We start from the raw sequence: 20,401 nt of genomic DNA, 5'->3' as shown, positions 1-20,401 counted from the left end.
CAATGCTGCAGTGCACACATAAATTCACTGTGGACACCTGGGCCACCACAGTTCAACTTTTGGTCATTCAATCCAAAGTATTCCAAGAAGAATGAAACCTTGAGGTTGAATGAAACTTTCATTTCCTTTCTGTCTGCAGTGGTTTTACAGGGTCTGATCAGGAGTTAATAAGATCTGTAGCACTTGCAGCTGTGTTTTTTTTTTTTTTTCACACCTCTGTATATGTGACCCAGAGCCTTTAGGTCACTTATCTTCTGGAGCTCTTCATGTTCCAAGTTGTACAATTGATCCCTTTAAGTGCAAAGGAACGATGAATGCTATTTTGCTATTTTGGATGCACCTTCATGAAGCCGCTATCCTCTCTGGCTACTCAGGTGTCAGTCAAGCCAGCAGTTTCCACTGGCCGGGTCCGGCGCAGTTATACGAGGGTCTGAGCTTCGGGGGCGTCCAGGTTATTTCATCTGAAGACACATCTAATACGGAGCGGCGGAAAAAGAAAAACCGCACTGCGCTCAACAAGCTGCGTCTAATTCGTCACGTTCATCTGTGCTCCTGGTTTCTAAAACGGTGGGCTGTGACCCAAAGTAGACACGGCCTGGGTCCTGGAGGTTCCCCTTGTGACAAGAATAACCCGATGATCTCATGAACGAAGCACCTGCAGGGCGAGAGGCTCCATTTCCGAGCAGACTCCGGGCCTGAAAACAAAGTGGGTTCTTTCTCTGGACGAAACGAGGAGGACTTGGAAGAAGGCTACCATAAGGAAAAAAAACTTTCAATTGACATTAAAAAGAGAAGGCTGCATATTTACTTGGAAATCACTGCAAAGCTACAGTGAGGTGAGTGAGTATGAGAGAGACAGCAGCAGCAGCAGGAAGTGTCATCTGGTCTTGCAACATGGGGAGGGCTTTGGAGTTTAAAATGGTGTGAATATGATAGCCTTCTCTATCGGTATCGGCAAGTGGAGATCTGTGTGCAGCATTGAAAGTTGACAGTTGCGAGGCACTAATCTGACAAAAGGGCGGTGTAAATCAACAACAGCACGACGGATTTGGACAGCAACAAATAAAACTGTTTGAGAGCAACACAAAGGGGACGTTGCCTGGATTTCGGCCGGCTGCATGAGAAAGAGAGTTCGGAGGACGCACGAGAACGACACCGGGAAGGTGAGTGACGGCTTTACCCTCAGCGGGGTAAAAAGATGACTGTGGTGTCCACGGAGAGCCACGAAGAGACTTTGGTCGTCACTCCTTTGTTGCAAGATGCTGCTGACTTGGAGCCAGCGGACCAGGAGTGCAGCGAGAGGGTGGTCATCAACATCTCAGGTCTGCGTTTCGAGACGCAGTTAAAAACCCTGTCGCGCTTTCCGACCACGCTTCTGGGAGACCCGCGGAAGAGGATGCGTTTCTTTGATCCGCTGAGGAACGAGTACTTCTTTGACAGGAACAGGCCGAGCTTTGATGCCATCCTCTATTACTACCAGTCAGGAGGACGGCTCCGGAGGCCCGTGAGTGTACCTGTGGACATTTTCCTGGAAGAAACAAAGTTTTATGAACTTGAGGAGAAGGCCATCGAGCTTTTCCTAGAGGACGAGGGCATGGCAAAGGAAGAGGACAAGCCGTTGCCAACTAACGACTTTCAGCGCCAGCTGTGGCTCTTGTTTGAGTATCCGGAGAATTCAGGAGCTGCACGGATAATTGCCATTGTGTCAGTTACGGTTATTTTAATATCCATTGTTATATTCTGCTTAGAGACTTTACCGGTGTTCAGAGAAGTCTCCCTGGTGCAAGACCATCACATCAATGGAAGTGCGCCGGGTAAAGGACCCAGATTGATCACAGATCCCTTTTTCATGGTGGAGACACTTTGCATCGTGTGGTTCTCTTTTGAATTCACCATGAGATTTCTGTCGTGTCCCAATAAAGCAGCTTTCTTTAAAAACCTCATGAACCTGATCGATGTCGTGGCCATAGCTCCGTATTTCATCACCCTGGGCCTTGACCTGGCAGAGCATCAGGGCAGCAGTCAGCAGGCTGCGTCTCTGGCCATACTGAGGGTCATCCGTCTGGTGCGTGTTTTCAGGATTTTTAAACTCTCCAGACACTCCAAGGGGCTGCAGATCCTCGGCCAGACGCTTCACGCCAGCCTCAGGGAGCTGGGACTGCTCATATTTTTCCTGCTAATTGGAGTCGTTTTGTTCTCCAGCTCAGTTTATTTTGCTGAAGCAGACGACCCCAAATCTACATTTTCAAGTATACCTGATTCCTTTTGGTGGGCTGTTGTGACAATGACCACAGTTGGTTATGGAGACATGTGTCCCTCCACTATTGGGGGTAAATTCGTCGGATCTTTGTGCGCAATCGCCGGAGTGTTGACCATAGCTTTACCTGTTCCTGTAATCGTGTCCAATTTCAATTATTTCTACCACAGAGAGAACAGCGACGAGGAAAACGTTAAGTACGTACACGTGACTTGCGGGAAGCAGCAGGAGCTGCAGCAGCTCTCCTTTGGTGAGAGTGATTCCACCAAAATGCTTTGCAAAACTGAGTACTATCAGGAGAGCGACGAGTTGGAAACTCTGACAAGTCCAAACGTGAATCCACCGGAGAATTACACAGGGAAATTGACAGATGTGTAAAGAAGACGAATTAATTTCTGGTGAGTTCCACTGGACACGCAGTTTAGGCTTCTTTGTGTCGGATGCTGCAGATTTTTTTGCGCACATCCAAGTGATCTACAGTGATGCCGAAATGTGTAGCCTCAAATATTCACGTTGCAACCCCCACCAAAATGTCTATTGGCTTTAGTTCCTTATAATCTCTAGATCACAACATAAAAGCATACCATCTACTGTTGAAACTTCACACATTGGGCTACAGGTAATACAATGTCAATGATTAAATACCAGCTAATTGAGCTCTATGATGACAAACTCTTCCGTCTAAAAAGGAAAATTACAATATCCAAAGAATAATACATTTTTTTTAGTGGTTTTCTTTTCTTCAATTTAAGGTTATGAGAAAAACTGTATTCAAACCCTCCTGACAACAGTCAGGTGGCTTTTCTTTTTTTACGCACAGGAAAATGGAATCACAAACTACAGGTTGTCCTTACACTATTTTTTAAAAAAATCACCCAATGAAATTGCGTTAGATATTTTTGCAATACCAAATCTTTGGATAAAGTGGGAGAGGAGAGTGGAGCCGCGCGTCTAAGCACCAAAACGCACGAGGCAACATGCTTTCCACAGCGGGGTGCGCTGCAAAATACCGACATAAACTAAGACAATTGTTCTTTTCACATTAGATCTCTGATTCATACATGTCATACGTGTTTGGCTCGCGCCGTGCGCTGCACCGTCACGAGCATCCTGGCGCATGTATCTGTATGTTGGTTCAGGTTTTCCGGATCTTTTCTTGTGCGCGGCAGTACACACCATTTGAACTTACTTTACAAACACATTTGTAAACTTTGCCGCCTTCGGCCCTTGTATAATATCGTGTTTAACCTTTGATTGGCAGATTTGTGCCTTAACAGAGACTTTAATTGTCAGCAATTAAACCTCTTGATCGTTGTGATCAAGAGGTTACATGTATTTGAAAGCAAAATCCCCAAGTTGAAAAGATAAATATCTCAGATGCACAAGACAGTTTTTCCATCATTTTGAGGTGTTTCTCTAACAATACATTTAGAATTTAGGATGAAAGAGCAGAAAAAAAAGACCTCTGACTTTACTTTTCTTTGGAACGTAATGTGCCTCCACGTGAATCTGATCGGAACTGACAGGACAAGCGAGCTCTGAGCGCCGCTGTGTGGAAGATAAATACTCCTGCAGACGGCACTTATGCAGGCTACAGTGTAGAAAATGAACACTTTAGCCTGAGCATCTTTGCACTCTTGCAGTTGGCCTTGAGTGATTTAGGCATAAGCCCCCCCCCCCCCCCCCGAGATCACGACTCAGTATCGATGTGTGTGATTGTTAACTAAGCTCAGCGGATGCCTGACTTCTTTCTGTCACCTCCTAATGTTAACACAGTGGGGGTTTGTTTTCTGCTTAACTTGCAGGAGGCAGACGATCAAGCGAAGCGTGTTGTTCCCCGAGAGTCACAAGTGCTGCATTCTCCTCTTCTCCAAAGTACTGGATCATTTTCTCACGGATTATTCTCGCATTACCAGTGTTGTAGACTGCAGAGGCTTCACGGTGGAGACGCATGGAAAAGGTTCAGTCTGTTGGTGTGGACATTGTGTGTAGCATCCGTAGAAAACAACAACATTCTTTTCGTGTAGGCTTTATAAGCAACCACGCTTTCTTTGTATAAAAGCCCTTCTGTACATATTAAGGTTTTTTTTGTATTCAAAATTTCCCTTTGCTCATGCACCTTGAAATGTAAAGTTGTAATTTTTGTGCTGTTACATTCAGATTGCATTGCAGCTCGCTGTAAACAACGTAGCCCAGCATTATAATGCAACGTCTGCATGACACGAATTAATTGTGAATTTTAAATGTAATAAAATATTTATTTTTCTAATTTAAACATGTATGAGAACTTAACTTAATCCTTTTTATAAATGAATTATGAATAAGAAAATATGATCGCTTTTCTTTCTTTCAAACGGACTCGGACAACAGCAAGTACTTTAGAGAAAATAAAAATCAAAAAATCAAATACATGCTAAATAAGTATTGCAATACACTTGATCACTTTTGATAGATAGATAGATAGATAGATAGATAGATAGATAGATAGATAGATAGATACTTTATTAATCCCTCAGAGGGAAATTTTTAAGTTCCAGCAGCATTTACAGGGAAAAATATTGAATATAATTTAAAACAAAATGCACATTCTATACAATAAAATTGGTGCTGAATGACGCTAAAAAGGCGCAGAAGCAGACATTGGATTGTCTTGACACAGAACCAATTAACTTAATAAAATGTCATATTGATTAACGGCGGGGATTTATTTGGCTGGAGGCACATTTTAACAAATTAAGTCGGATTTTGTGTTGAATGTGTATTTTTGAAAAGTTATGAAGCCAGTTGTTGTGAGTCAGCTCCCCTCTCTATTTTTAGGCCCCGATAAACCAACACACCTACATACAGGTCAGTAACGAACAAATGATTTTCGTTATTTTGTTGTGATAGTTTCTTGTAATATCCAGGAAGATGTCCTTGTGTTTGTTTGGGGAATCTGTACTTTTGTGAGGTGAATCAATCATCTGTGCTGTCCGTGGTGCTGAAAGTGATCTTCCGTCCTCTGCAGAGCGTTACGCCAAATTCCCTGCGCTTCTCTCCTTTCTGCTTGGCTTCTATGCCAAATGTAACAATGACTACACACTTAGAAGCCATTATAACTTAGTCAGCATCATAAAGTATCAGATCTTGGGTGTGAGACCTGCAGAACCCGCACGTAAGCTCACCCGATGGGACGTATTTAAAGCTTTGAGGACTGCAAACACACTGTTGGCGGTTTAATCTCTTATTTAGAAGAAATGTTAAACATGACTAAATGAAATGTGTTCTTGCACAGGCTCAGATACAGTCTAGCGCATTTCAGTGCTTGACACACGCAATCCTTAAAAAAAAAAAATGATGGAGCAGCAGTATGAAAAGGAGATGTTTTAATTTCTCACCAATTGATGATAGGTTATTTTAAGTTATGGATGATCTCGGATGTTCCACAGAGTTGGTTTAGAGGATTTGTCTTTCTTTGCAGTCTGATTGCGCCAGTGCTGGCACACGAGCGCTCTTGTTTTTGTGGTGTATGGAGAACTTCTGGCGGCGTGCTTTAGTAGAGCCGGTCTGCATTGCGTCGAAACCCTCCAACTCCTCCTCCTCCTCCTGCTGCCCTCCCTCTCCACTCCTCTCTTCTCCCTCGCCTCCCCTGCACTTGCATGTAAAATGCACAGCAAAACATGCCTGACATTGTTGAGAAAACATTTGGACCTCGCCGCTACACTCGACTGTCTCTCTGCTATCCATTTTGATTTTCTTTTTTTTTTTTTTTTTTTTTAATTGTGCGATCCATGCTGCGCTGAAAAAAAACAACAACATTCTGCCGGTCATCTTGTCTATAGTGGCAAAAAGCAGCAGATTTCTGCTGATGCAGTGATGTCTGGAAATGTCAAGGGCTCTCTTATTGCCCCTTAATGTATCTCCCCCCCGAATTGCAGCGCAAGATTTTCTCCTGCGGTACGCTGTACGCTGTTCACACCACCGTGCCGCCGCGCAACCAACGCTGCAGCTTCGCAGTCCTCTCCTTTCGCTCCTTTTCCATCTCCTCATCAGACTAATCTGATTTTACATTTTGGCTTTTATCTCCTTTTGCATCCTACTTTCTGACTCAGCTCGGACAGCGATGAGCACAGGAAGGCATTTTATTTTTTTGGTAGGTGCAATGTAAAGTTGCCACATGACATCCACTGGTGCCCTGCTGTTGGATGATTTTACTCGAGGATAAGACGCATTCAAGACCTTTCAAGATCAACCCACGGTAAGCCTCCAAACTGCTGACTTATACAATAGATACCGGTCAGTTTATTTTTCTGCCGACAGCTTCTGTTAATGTAAACGTATTACTTCGCTACTGTACTGTTCTCCATACACATTTTTTGCGTTATTTTCCCCGCACTAGGCCTGTAGACTACATGCATGTAGAAACATCAGCTGCTATAATGTCAGTATCAAATGTTATGCGTCACATCATAATTCAAGCTGGTGAGATTGGCGTAGGATAAATCACTGCCATGCTCCTTTAGGACACAGAACCACAGCATATCTTTGATAAACAAATATAACAAGATAAAAATACGACTAGAGGAATTTTAATGGCAAATAACACAAGATCACCACAAACTCACTACTGAGTACAACAGAGAGGTTTGAAGTGCTTCTATTATAAAAGATTTATAGGAATTCTTCACTAGGTGTGATATTTGTACCTTCACCACTGCATATGTGGACTAATTGCAGGTTGAAAGAAGTAAATAAAAATCTCTAAAAATAAATAAACTGCAGAAAATGCTGAGGCAGCAAATATCTTGGCTGTTTGATCCCATTATTTCCTCCCTCCCTTCCTCTCTCTCGCTCTCTCTCTCTGGGTGACAGAGGCAGCAGCAACAACAGCTGCAGATGCACCGGAGAGCAGCAATGGTCAAGTCAGCGAGAACCGCAGTGGAGCCGCACTGAGGCAAAGCAGCCAACCAGCCCCCTCGTATCTGGGGACGTCTCCGACAATTCAAGGGGTGTGGGAAGCTGAGGAGTGGAAATTTCCCCCCCCCCTAAACCTGAATGCCTGCTCAGTCAGACTAGCCGACATCCCAACACAATTCCTCCTCCTCTTTTACCACCTCCTCCTCCTCCCAAAATGACCGTAGTAGCAGGAGATAACATGGACGAGACCTCGGCTGTCCCAGGCCACCCTCAGGACACCTACCCCCCAGACCACAATGACCACGAATGCTGCGAGAGGGTGGTCATCAACATAGCCGGTCTCCGGTTTGAGACACAGTTGAAAACTCTCTCCCAGTTTCCGGAGACGTTGCTGGGCAACCCCAAAAAGCGGATGCGGTACTTTGACCCTCTGAGAAACGAGTACTTCTTCGACAGAAACCGCCCCAGCTTCGATGCCATCCTGTACTACTACCAGTCTGGGGGCCGACTGAGAAGACCGGTGAATGTCCCTTTGGATATGTTCTCGGAAGAAATCAAATTTTACGAGCTTGGAGTGGACGCCATGGAGAAGTTTCGCGAGGATGAGGGTTTCATCAGGGAGGAAGAGCGTCCTCTACCTGAGAAGGAGTTCCAGCGTCAGATTTGGCTCCTCTTTGAGCACCCAGAGAGCTCAGGCCCCGCCAGAGGGATTGCCATCGTGTCTGTGATGGTGATCCTGATTTCAATAGTCATATTTTGTTTAGAGACTTTGCCACAGCTGAAAGAGGACCCAATGGGTCGAATAGTGAGAGTAGGGAACACTACTATTTATTATAAGCCAAATATCCTCACTGACCCCTTCTTTGTCATTGAGACACTCTGTATCATCTGGTTCTCCTTTGAGTTGATAGTACGCTTTCTGGCATGCCCGAGCAAACCGGCCTTCTTCAAGAACATGATGAACATGATCGACATAGTGGCTATCATCCCTTATTTCATCACACTCGGCACCGAGCTGGCTGAAGACCCAGAAAACGAGGGGGTGGGGGAGCAGGCAACATCTCTGGCCATACTCAGGGTGATCCGTCTGGTCAGGGTGTTTAGGATCTTCAAGCTGTCACGACACTCCAAAGGACTTCAGATTTTGGGGCAGACCCTCAAGGCCAGCATGCGAGAGCTGGGATTGCTGATCTTCTTTCTGTTCATTGGAGTCATCTTGTTCTCCAGCGCTGTCTACTTTGCGGAGGCAGAGGAGCAAGGATCCTACTTTGGCAGCATCCCGGATGCATTTTGGTGGGCTGTTGTGTCCATGACAACTGTGGGCTATGGGGACATGGTCCCTGTCACTATAGGGGGCAAGATTGTAGGATCTCTGTGCGCCATCGCTGGAGTGTTGACAATTGCACTCCCAGTGCCTGTCATTGTGTCCAACTTCAATTACTTCTACCACAGGGAGACCGAAGGAGAAGAGCAGGCCCAGCTGCTCAACGTCAGCAACCCTAACATCCCTTCTGAAACCAACTCTAGCCGCCGTAGTTCATCGACCGTCAGCAAGTCGGAGTACATGGAGATCGATGGAGACATAAACAATAGCATCGACAATTTTAGGGAAGCAAACCTCAGAACTGGCAATTGCACTATAGCCAACCAAAACTGTGTAAATAAAAGCAAGCTGCTTACAGATGTTTAGACACTAGTTAGGAACTTTAGGATCTCTATGGGACTGTCATATGTGGAGTAGACCATCAGTTAGGAATGCTTCATTTACCTCCCCAAAGCGCTCTACGGCATTAGGCCGACAACTATGCTCAGCTATACTGAAAGGAAACAGAAAAAAAACCAAGCTGTTAGAGTATATGACAGGTAGATAGAATAATTAATTCTTCTGATCCTACAAATATATAGTTATATCAAAAAGAAAACATTGATTATCACACATGTACACAGCTCCCTCGAGGACGCAGAGCACACTGTCAGACGACGGCGTGATAATTAAAATCTTATGCATGGAGTACAGATAACAATTCAGCAAGTTGCACAATGCACCAGAAACGACTGCAGACATGCAAGCATCTGCAGCCAAGCGGTAAGCGCCAAGAAGTTAGGAGACCCCCCCCCCCCCTCCTCCCTCCACTCTCCCTCCTCTCTCCTCTCTCCCTACAAAGGATCTACTACTCAGCAAAGCACCTTATAGGAGGAAGACTGATCTCTCTTGTTTGGATGTAAACAGATGGTGATCTACTTGCTTCACGGACATCTGCAATGCTGCTGTTTTCCAGCAGTTGCTGTAATTGTGTTATCACCAAGTGATTCAATGCCATGCCCTTTAGACGCAACACAGCACAATGATAAAGTGAGCTTCACACGAGCATGATTAGAGACTTTCCATTTTGATATCGGCATGCATGAGACATATCTCACATACTGGAAAGGATGTTCTTTTGGATATCTGCCTTCATTTCCCCCTTCTCATCTGTTTTCATACGGAGTGCACTGGATGAGTTTTTAATTTGAAATGCTAATCATTTAGAAGTATAGAAATTGAATGTTAAATCTTAAGGGAACAGTACATAAATGAGATCATAGCATGAAAAAAGTAACCTGCATTATGGTCTATCGACTAAGGTACTTTTGTATCCTGGTATATTTAATGCATGACGTGAATATTCAGCTTGTTGCAATTCAGGCACTCTGCAGTGCCCTATTGTCAGGGAAACTAGGGAAATCAAATCCTGGATGTTTCTGATCAAATATATCCAAACCCACCTTGAGGATGCAGAGTTTCTAATTTAAAAGTAGACAAAGGAAACTGAATAAATATTATCAAAAATGCATATAATCATAATAAGCACCAATTACAGTATTAGTCAATAGTGCAGTGCATGGACCTTCTTTGAACAAGAAAAGTTAACATATTTTTAGTCATGCTTCCATCTCCACGTCTAATTTTGAGTACGTACCGGTTTGGAATCCACTTAAAGGGATCAATACCAAATTTCACGCCATATTTCAGAGAATTCTTCTGACATTAGTTGCTAGTGCCTTTATCCCTTTCACCAACAGGACCAGTGAAAGTGCCTCTGTGTACAGTGGTATTTGTGTGGTCGAGCAGAGCTGGTTGACTTCTGTTTTAGTGTCGATACACTGTTGGTTGTGATGTTAATGATGCCAGATGAGCAAGGTGAAAACAGCAGGTGATTGTGGTCAAAAAAACAAAACAAAAAAAGAAGAAAAAAAAAAAGATCCATGCTGTCATGCACAACCCAGTTTTCATGCTGTCACGCACTTAATTATTGCCCTTAAGCAGCAATGTATTGTACTCTGCATGTTTACCATTCCAATTCAAAAGGGAATACCCATTGGTTTTACTTCTGCCTGTCGTTTTGCTTTGTGCACCATGCATCCTTTCAGGGTCTCTACCTCAGTGAGGTCATTGCAAACTTGCTGCAGAGCTGCAAGCTTCAATGCAGGGCTTCCTATACCATAATGCAAAATGGAACCTTAAGTGTAAACTGCAGTCATGCAATATTGAATGTGAGAGTCCCAAAGCATAGCCTTTACACAAGCACTTAGGACAAATAGTGTACCACACTCCTGCTCCTTTTTTCACTTAAAGCTACGCACAATCAGGACATTCATTTGTGAGAGAGTTTGCAGAGATTGCTCGACCCTCCTAACGGGACGAGCTTGACTGTTTTACGTGTTAGTTTCTTTGAAAACGGTGCCATGTCAGGTCGCTGTTGTGTCACAGGAGAACACCTGAATGTGTTTGAACACATCTGTGTAGAATACAAGAAATAGAAATTGAATCTAGTTTTTAAATCTGTCATACTGCAATTATGGGGCATTAAGATGCACAGCCCATCGTTTTTGCACAGTTGTTTTTATTCTGTTGCTCAAACTATTGTGTTTTTTTTTTTATTTTATTTTTTTTACTTGTGAGGTTTTCTTTTTTCTTTCCCCCCCCTGTGCTTGCTCATTTGTCGCGCATAGTTTCTCAGCATATCGTTCCAGACGGGCGAACTGCAGATAGATTGGGACAAATTGTAATGACTACTTGAAAATCTCCAGCTACTGTACATTAGTACACTCAGTATTGAGATGAATTCATCCAAATGATAGTAAGATTTTGTACTTTACTGTATGCTCTTTCTTTTCTTTTTTTTTTTTTTTTTTAAATTAGCACTCTCCCAACAAGGTCCTGTATGAAAAAAAAAAAAGCTCCACTGCAGTGCTACTCGAATGTCATAGTCGTCTCTGTTGGTGCAATGGCTATTCTTTGTGGTGCTAGTACAGGACTACCATTGTTGTCTTGTTACCATGACATGTAATCTGAAGCTGAAGCAAGCCTTCGTTAATTGTTTTGGGAAAGATGATTTTCCGCTCACTGATTTTTCTTCCGAACTGTTATGTTATTGGTGGCTGGTTGGACAGTTAGATAGTTTAGGGCCGTGTTTATCGTTTCATTTGGAACTGATCTTTGTACTGTACTGCTGAAGAGTGTCTGCCTCAGGCGAGGTGAATATGCTTATCATGAAAGCAAAAAAGATATCATTCAACTTGTCTAGGCATTCTCATACAGAAGGACATGAGTAATACCCAGTACCATATATTATAATCCCATATATAGACTGATACAAGAAAATTATAGTAGTCTCATAAATGTAGCTGTCTGGAAATTGTTCGCTTTGGTCACAACTTTCCTTTAACACTGATTGAGTCTGAGGTGAGGTGAAGAAAAGACATTAGCAGTGCTGTCGCTGCTCCTGCTGCGAAGGCACGTACGGATGGTGCTACGCATTCAGTTACCCGACAGAAACATGCATTCTTAACAGCAATAGAATAACAGGTAAACCTGTTTCTTAGATGCTTTTTGTAAAAAAGAAAATAGGAAAACAAATCTATTTTGAATGTCAAAGACACTGCGATCACTCGACAGATTCTCACGACAGGGCTGTTACTGTACCAACATCTTCTCCTTTGTTCTGGGACTCTGTAGGGGCAGTGGGGTCAAACACAGAGACTGACATTTGTAATGAGAGAAACATGTACACACACACACACAAAAAAAAAGAAATCCAAATATAGGCTTTGTAATTTGTGGCAGTTCCCATTAAGCACCTTGGTCGTGACTGGGGTTGTTTTGGCTGTCAGGAACAACGGCTGTTAAAGGGTTCAGTCCAACCCTTTAACCGAGTCCTAAAGGAAAGAGCCCCGAATGCACTTGGAGAGAATCTAACTTCAGTTTACTGAACTGATTGGCTCTTAGAGAGAAAGTCAGAGAAGGTGCCTAAACTGTTTTACATATTCATTTGTTTAGCTTACTGTCAGATGTTACGCTTCTGCAAACAAACATGAGAGAGAAGATCTAAAAAAAAAAAGAAAACAAAACAACATTAATCTAATCAAGAGAAAAAAAACCATGAAATGAACAAAATGCAATTTAGCTACAATAAGATAGAGAAAAGTAACCACTATATACTACAATTATTTATGAAAAACAATTTCAACGTGTGTTTTTATGTTCTTTTGTTTTGTTTTTGGTGGCACTGTAACATGACTGATTTAGGAAGAACATGCCTTATACTGGAATATCAAAACAATATGTTCCTCTAGCAAGCCATGATATTGAAACTACTGTATTATGATCACTTGCTATACACTAGACGATATGAACAAGAAGTGTACTATTATAAAAACAAATGGTTTGTCTTTTTTGGTTTCAAGGAAAAGAAAAAACAAACAGGATTCACTCAAACACCATGTTCACACCATTTTTTCAAATCTCTACTGCTGAGCCTTGCTATAATGTATCTCTACAGAAACCTACTGATCGCAAAAAACTGCATGGTCGACGGAAGACTGCATGAGCTTTGCCTTTCAAACTGTGGCTCAACTATAATACAGTTGCATCATTTGAAAAAAAGAAACCCTTGCTTTCATCTGCACCACGGCTTCCTGTAAGGCCCTGTTCAGAAGTTGTCGTGAAATGTGTCCTATACTGGATTCCTTAAAAGCACCTTAGCGCTGACCTCATCACTGAGACGGCGCCGGGGGTCCCAGCCGCGCTCACCGTCTGCACGTGATGTTCAGGTTGTGCTTGCTGGGCTATGAATGTGAGCAAGGACATCAAGGGCTGGTTTCTTAGACTTTAGGACTGAAATGCTCTTTCAAAGTGACATTTATGCCCGTTCTTATCTCATTCTAGACTGTAGTGATGCCGTGTTGTGGGAAACATGTCCGTCATGTCTAAACAGGGCCTGTGCCACACACCTTCCTCTGTACTTCACTGGTTTTTGAGGCAGTCTTGTTCATTAAAAGTCTTGATACTGGACTGCTTTTCTTTTGCCTGCTGAGGAGGCTCTGAACAGGATTGAATGTTGGGATGTTGTGTACTTCAACACACGAGAGGTTCTTGTTTGTATTAGAAGTGTGACGGCTATGAGTTTGTCTCTTCTGTCTGGAATTTAATTGCCGGTAGGGAAGCTGGGCCTTTTTGGAGCAAACGCACTAAAGGACTGTTGAACTCTTCTGCTCTTCTTTTCATCCGCAAGCAAGCCAAACTCCGATTGTGTTATCTAATCCAGCTGTCATTGTCATGTTGTGTTTACCAAGGATTATGCTACAATGTGTTCAGTTTGTCAGATGATGACAAAGGCATGGTCTGTGATCTATGCAAGGGTTATTTGTTGGTTGTTTTTTTTCTTATATCACTTATGATTTCATCTTACATTAACTTCAATAAATTTTTAAGGATCTGCTGGTGTATGCTTATTTGGGCTCGGGGTTGGGGCGTACATATCTGCACCGCGCACAAAAACCTGCATCAATGAATCCATCTTGTACACTAAGCTGTCACAGCCCTCTCTGTGTGGCAATACCAGCAGAAATATGCTGCAGTGTGCAGAGTACAATGTGTCTTACCTCTGTACTACAGCACTCTCTCGCTGTAGCCATTAGCAGTGATTCATGGGGCAAAGGTAATGGTTCCACACTAATCCTCGTGTCCCGAGAGAGGAGTGCTTACCTCTGTCATTCCCTGCAAGTTGTTACACACCTCGGACGGCTGAAGAGCTCTCCGCTCGACGCTTTCTCCTGTAATCGCACACACACATTAAACCATCTGAGTGGGACTCTATCAATTCTCTCATTCTATAGAAGTACAAATGCCCATCACGATCACCGGAAGCCCACAGAGACAACTCGGACAGACAAATATTCAGTTTAAAGTAAAGACATGAAGTTGAAACGAAACAGTTTAGTTCTGCTTGAAAATTTAATTCAAAATATGAAATTTGTATGAAAGATATTTAATGGGTAATTTTTGCTCGACTAATCGACTAATTCCCTCACGGAAAAAACAAAAGTTTCCCATGTTTTCCACATTGAACATGTGCTCACATGTATGACATGTTTAGCACACGTTGCAACATATGATAACATGGGGGAAAACACGTTTTCACAAGGGAATCTACACCATGAAAATGTTCAAAAACCTCATGTTTCCCATGAGCCAAATACATGTTTCACATGTGCACAATCACACGTGTCATGTGTGCACATGTGATCACGATTCATGTGGTTTTCCTGTAAGGGTTGTCTCAGACTCTATGAGGTACACTGACTTTAAATTTTGCTTTCCATTTACTTAAATTACAACCTTTTCAAGCTTACTTTAAAGCATTTTGTTTCTAAGCGTGTGATTTTAACAACCTGTCATTAAAAAAAAAAAAAAAAAACATGACGAAGAGGTCTTAAACACGTACAGCTGTCGAGGGCAGTGACCTCAAAACAGCAGACAAACACACTCTGTGTTAGGAAGGCAAGGCGAGTGATGAGGCTGAAATGAAAGGGTGCAGCTTTTGGGGTGTGAAAATGATTCATTCTCACTTCTGTCCTCTGATGAAGCTGAACATTGGACAGCAGCGGCATCGTGGTGAATGCTGCAGCTCATCTGTCTCTGTCCATCTGTCTCTCTCTTGGTGTTTGTGTCCCTCTCAGTTTCTCTGTCTGTGTTTGCTGTACGGTGACCTGAACAGAAGTGAGCCTCTTCCCTCTTCCTCTGCATTGCCCTCAGGAAATGCAGCACTCCTCACTCTGCAGGCAGCGGCAGTAAGGGTGGGGTGAGCTGGCGCTGGTCCCACTCTTCTTGCACATACAGTACACTCTCCTCTCCCCTCTCTCTCTCCGTCTGTCTGCCTTTGTCTCTCACTCTCCCTCCTTCATTCTCCCTCTCCTGAGTGCTGCTGAGCCCCACTGGACTGGAAGAACAGAAAGCAGAAGAGGAGCTCAGTCACCGCAGAGGATTTCACACCACTTTTGTTGGGTTACGTGTCTCTAAGTCACTGAGATAAACATACATAGGTTTTCAAAGGACATGAGGAGCATCTTTTGCTGTTTACATTTTCAGGTTCATTTCCTTCCACGTCCTCCGTACCTATTTGTAGTGCCAGTTTGTTTCCTTTTAACCCGTTCACATCTCCTTCTTATTTCCCCGGAGGAAGCTTTAAAACCCGCATGTTCAGGTCAACGTCTGAGCAGATTGCCGTAGGAACTGAAGGAGCAACTGCTGGAAACACAAAGAGACAAAACCTGTCTCCTCATCCTCTAATTCTGCAGCTCTCTCTGAACTCAAAGGAGTTCTTGCATTATTGAGATGGAAATGGGTTGCCAGAAGCGGGAATGTTTGTGAGAAAAAGTCAGTCTCTTAAGGCTTCCTCAGTCTGCCTGCAGCATCGAGCTGCAAGCCCGCTGGTTCCTCCTGAAGTCATTCAATGAGTCACAAACACACAGTTTCATTTCTAAACAAAAAAAAAAAGCTAAATATATTCCAATTTTTTTTCAGGTAAGACTGTTTTTTTTCAGCAAGAATTACAAACAGGAGTAAAGTGTGTATTTGTTTGGGACTATTTTTGTCTTTCCACTTCTTGGCTGATGTTTGTTTAAAGTCTCAGGTCAACAAAGGTACACAGATGTCAGGCTCCACATGCAAATGAGAAACATGTAATTGAAACTGCCGTGGTTTCAGCCACTGTCCTGGTAATCCCTGATCAGCTTGTTGGACTAATTGAAGTGCTGTCGGTTAGTGATGCAGTAGGGCTCTATTGGGCTTAAGCCCCTCCCACCGTTCTCTCCTCGAACACTTTACAACTGCCCGAGCACGCCTCTTTGAATTGAAAAGTTATCAGTCAGCTGTTCTTATCAAAAGAATGAAGGCTTACAGCCACGCCTGCATGCAAATGTACTGTGGCTGCGTGTGCTCATTACCTCGCTGCCTCTGTCTTTCATTGTTTCTTACACACACACACACACACACACACACACACACGCACGCACGCGCGCGCACACAAACGATGGACGATTTGCCTGAGTCAGGCTTCTTGATATTCCCTGATTGATTTCTTTGAAGACCGACACTCATCCTATATCCCGTGTACATAAATGCCATGCCATTCCTGTTTATGTCATTCAAAATGTTTCTCAAGGGCCTTTTCCTTGTGGCCCAATCAGTTGTGCACGCACAGTATCGTATGATTACGCTATATCAAATCACAAGTGTCCTCTGGTGTTGACTTTATAGCCCTGTAAAACCAAATCACTGAGCACAGACGTCCCCTCTAACAGCCTCAAAGAGGTTCTGAATGTTAACAGTGTTCAAAATAGCTTTGACAGCATTATTGGATCTCCCATACTTGAACCAAAGCCCTTGGGCATCCCACCCCTCCCACCCCTACCACCTCCAGGTCCAAGCCCACAAGCCCCTCTTACTCCCCCCCACCCCCCCGATCCCCGAGGACCTCTCTCTGGCCCACTTCCTCTTTGCATTACCTCCATCAGACCAGGCTGCTGACACACTTGTTTAATAATTAAGAGCATGTTCATAATTTCCTCATCCTTGTGGAAGTCCACAAATGCTCTCTGTGAAACTCAGGCCAGTTAAACGTGCCTCTTTACTTCGGGCCACTGACAGCCCTACATCTCTGCAGCGATACAGAAGATACAGTGAAAGTGGTGGCAGATATAGAAGAAAGTTCCCCTTGAATTACCCACCAATCTCATTATGTATGAGTTTATCCAGTTTCCATTGATGGATTCTCTCCTCATGCAGTGCGGTGTCCGCCATGACAATGGGCCTCAGGAAGAATGTACGACTGAATACATCAAGAATAAACAAGCTTGTGTCCCCATATAATGATCCGTTTATAAACTAAGGAAGTTAATATTTACCACTCTAAGTTCAGCGTGTTAACATTTGCCAACTAGCACTTAACATAAAGTACATCTGAGGCTGATGGGAATGTTATTAGTTCTGCATGTCATAAAAAAGATTCAAATGTCCCTGAGGGGAACACAAATATTAGCGTGCCAGCATTTGTTGAGACATTTCACTCAAAATCATAAAGGTAAAACTCATCATCATGGTGGCCTGTATGAAAGGTCAAGGGGGGGGGGGGTCACCTAGGTCATGAGGATTCATACTCTGGGAGTCATCAATGTCAGTACGAAATTTCACAGCAATCCATCCAACAGTGGTAGAGATATTTCAGTCTGGACCAACTGGACATTAGCATGGCTGGAAAAAAACAAAAACAAAAAAACAGTTCAGTTATTTAAAGTTTTTAAAACCAAATTAGAATGAAATACTTGCTATTATAAACGAGTTCTTTCTGCCTCCCTCCAAGCGTTAGCAGAATCTGTTATGAATGCTCCCAGTCTGGATGTGTCCTTGTGGTATCAGGCGATGTGGATCTCAGTTTACATGCTTCTCCTGCCCACTGTGCAGTGTCAGCGTGCTTGTCTGGGGAAGAAAATTCAAAACTTTACATCAACGAAACTGCCGCTGTGACCTTCCTGCTTCAATTACATCACCGCACGCAGCTCAAGGAGGCTGGCAAATACAAAACCGCAAAAGGATATCACTGTGAAGCTGGTGGGCCCCTGCTGAGATACACACAACCTGAGCATGGTTTGTGGGTGCTGACTGGAGGCCGAGCCGCCGACAAAGGTCACTGAAATGCTGGAAAGGGTGTTTAGTTGTTGATACTTTCAGGGTCACTGGTGGATTTTTGTTGTTGTTGTTGTTGTTGTTGTTGTTGTTTAAAGGAGTCGTTCAAAAGTTTTGGGATTGAGCTTGTTAACCTTTTTTTTTTTTTTTCTTCCAATAGTTGGATGAGAAAACTGACACCACTCTAATAATAAATAACAATAACACATTTATTTGAATAGTACTTTTCTAAACTCCAGTTACAAAGTGCCTCACATAAAATAAGCCACTAGAACAAAACAAGTGAATTCTAACAAGCCTTAACAATGCAACACCCAACAACACAATGATCGTAGAAAACAACCATAAAAAACAAACTAAAACAGGGTATAAAAGAAATAAGAGTTGATCACTAAAATCAAGTAAAATCAACAAAGGCTCTCCGATATAAGTATGTTTCAAAAAGAGATTTAAAAGATGTCACGGACTCTGCAGACCTTTATTTCCTCAGGCAGCTCGTTCCATAACTTGGGGGCTCTGACTGAAAATGCTTTGTCACCCTTAGTTTTAAGACGTGTCTCCGGAACAGATACAAGTTTTTTGTCTGAGGATCTCAGACTTCGGGCAGGCTCGTATGGAACAATCAGCTCAGCTAAATAGGAGGGAGAGAGACCATGAAGCGTCTTAAAAGTCAACAGTAAAATCTTAAAAATCAATTCTAAAACATACCGGGAGCCGGTGCAAGGAGGCTGAAACGCGCGTGACGTGGTCCCTTTTCCTGGTTTTAGTTAAAAGTCTGGCAGCTGAGTTCTGTACAGTTTGAAGTGGACTGATGGGTTTTCGATTGAGGCAGGTGAAGAGGCTGTTGCAGTAGTCTTTGCACGAGGAGGAGAAGAAGGCATGTATAATGGTCTCAGCATCATGAAATGTTAAAATAGGACGGATTTTGGAGATATTTCTGTCAACTAACACGGTGCATTTTGTTTCAGTAATATGTATAAAAGCTGAGGTGTAAATAAAATCAGTATGTTGTGATTTCACGGAGGTTATGTGCTGAACTATTTCTTGGCTCGACGCAGTGACTTTGTGGAGTGAGGATGACGGGAAGACTAAAGTCGTGACGTTTACTTCAGCTCTCTCAGGTTGTGTCTCAAATTGTGCACTTACGTACGAACACTTACTATTCGGAGTGCGTTCACGCGGTCTGGTATGGAACGATGCAGTGCACTACGAGATGGTGTACTCAAAACGGTGACAGAAAAAATAAGAAACTCTTCACCAACAACGGTCATCATTATGGCTACGTAGCAGGAAGGGAGGGACCACCGAGCGTTAGCTGTTTCCCTGTTTCCAGTTTTTAAGCTGAGCTAACCAACTGTTGGCTACAGCTTTTAATATTTATTGAACGGACAAGAAAGTGGTATCAATTGATATACATAAGAAAACATATTTCCCAAAATGTCAGACTACTCCTTTAAATATAATAGATGCAGTCACCTCCACCACTGCCCTTGCAGACCGGTTTCATTTAATTGACTGGACATTGTGTGCCAAAATGAAAAAGTTCATCATCATTCACAACACACTTCTGTACTCTAGTGATCTGATATTGCTCAAACTTCTCAAACCTTTTACTTTTTAAAAGAGATCTTAACCTTGTATTGTGTCCTTCTGATGTTCAGATTAAACTCCTGAACTCTCTTGAAACACCCCAAAGACACAAATAATCAGACGTGTGTGTGAGCGTCATCGTCTTCCTGAGGTTACAGGAGAGGACACGGAGACTCTGTTGGACATAAACCAGCGCAACATACAGACCCTGGACAGCAGAGCCATTACATACTGTACGATGATGGAGGAGCATGTCCGTTTTCCTGGCCAGGACACATTAAGTGAACTGCTGGTGGAATTTACAGTAAAGGCTGGTGCGCGTCGGTTGAGAGCTGTGCACACTGCAAGAAATATCCTCCTTATTGAACTGTTCAAATCAGTAGAGTCTCCTCTTAATGTGCTAATAAAAAACTGAATGCTTACTGACTGTCTGTTCAATGAAATGAAAGAGTTTTGTCATGTTTCATAAGATGCCTAATTGTCTTTGGAAAATGTAAATATTACACTCTGCTGAGAGGTGCAAATAAACTTTTCTGCTCTGGTTTTTACTGTTTTAAATGGGCTTGCAACTCAGTTCTTTTTTTTTTTTATATCGATTAATTTTGCCAATAATTGTTTTGATTGATCCATTAAAATCATGATTTTACAAAGAT

The 20,401-nt window shown here is 43.0% G+C and overlaps 2 protein-coding genes across 3 annotated transcripts; both read left to right on the top strand.

The window, feature by feature from the left end:
* Positions 1-462: 462 nt before the first annotated feature.
* LOC138206668 (shaker-related potassium channel tsha2-like) lies at positions 463-4,536 on the top strand. 2 transcript variants are annotated; one of them, XM_069163523.1, is made up of 2 exons: positions 463-2,655; positions 4,063-4,536. In XM_069163523.1, the coding sequence occupies exon 1, from the start codon at positions 1,199-1,201 to the stop codon at positions 2,633-2,635; it is 1,437 nt and encodes a 478-aa protein (XP_069019624.1). In that variant the 5' UTR covers positions 463-1,198; the 3' UTR covers positions 2,636-2,655; positions 4,063-4,536. The 2 variants fall into 2 exon arrangements, with proteins under 2 accessions (XP_069019624.1, XP_069019625.1); XM_069163524.1 differs by lacking the exon at positions 4,063-4,536 and having other exon boundaries at positions 463-2,330; positions 2,428-2,539.
* A 1,254-nt stretch (positions 4,537-5,790) lies between these two features.
* LOC138205919 (potassium voltage-gated channel subfamily A member 1-like) lies at positions 5,791-13,911 on the top strand. The gene is made up of 2 exons (XM_069162284.1): positions 5,791-6,494; positions 7,109-13,911. Exon 2 carries the CDS (start codon positions 7,368-7,370, stop codon positions 8,841-8,843), a length of 1,476 nt encoding a protein of 491 aa, XP_069018385.1. The 5' UTR covers positions 5,791-6,494; positions 7,109-7,367; the 3' UTR covers positions 8,844-13,911.
* Positions 13,912-20,401: the final 6,490 nt, after the last annotated feature.

Source organism: Embiotoca jacksoni, unplaced genomic scaffold, assembly GCF_022577435.1.
Source record: "Embiotoca jacksoni isolate LCO1_2020_lvr unplaced genomic scaffold, fEmbJac1.0.p SCAF_3, whole genome shotgun sequence".
NCBI classification, from domain to species: Eukaryota; Metazoa; Chordata; class Actinopteri; family Embiotocidae; genus Embiotoca; species Embiotoca jacksoni.
The sequence above is the reverse complement of the archived record's forward strand: the minus strand, read 5'-3'. Positions and strand labels throughout refer to the sequence as shown.

Coding starts and splice junctions, on each gene's coding strand:
- LOC138206668 (XM_069163523.1), top strand. CDS start 1,199: ATGACTGTGGTGTCCACGGAGAGCCACGAAGAGACTTTGGTCGTCACT.
- LOC138205919 (XM_069162284.1), top strand. CDS start 7,368: ATGACCGTAGTAGCAGGAGATAACATGGACGAGACCTCGGCTGTCCCA.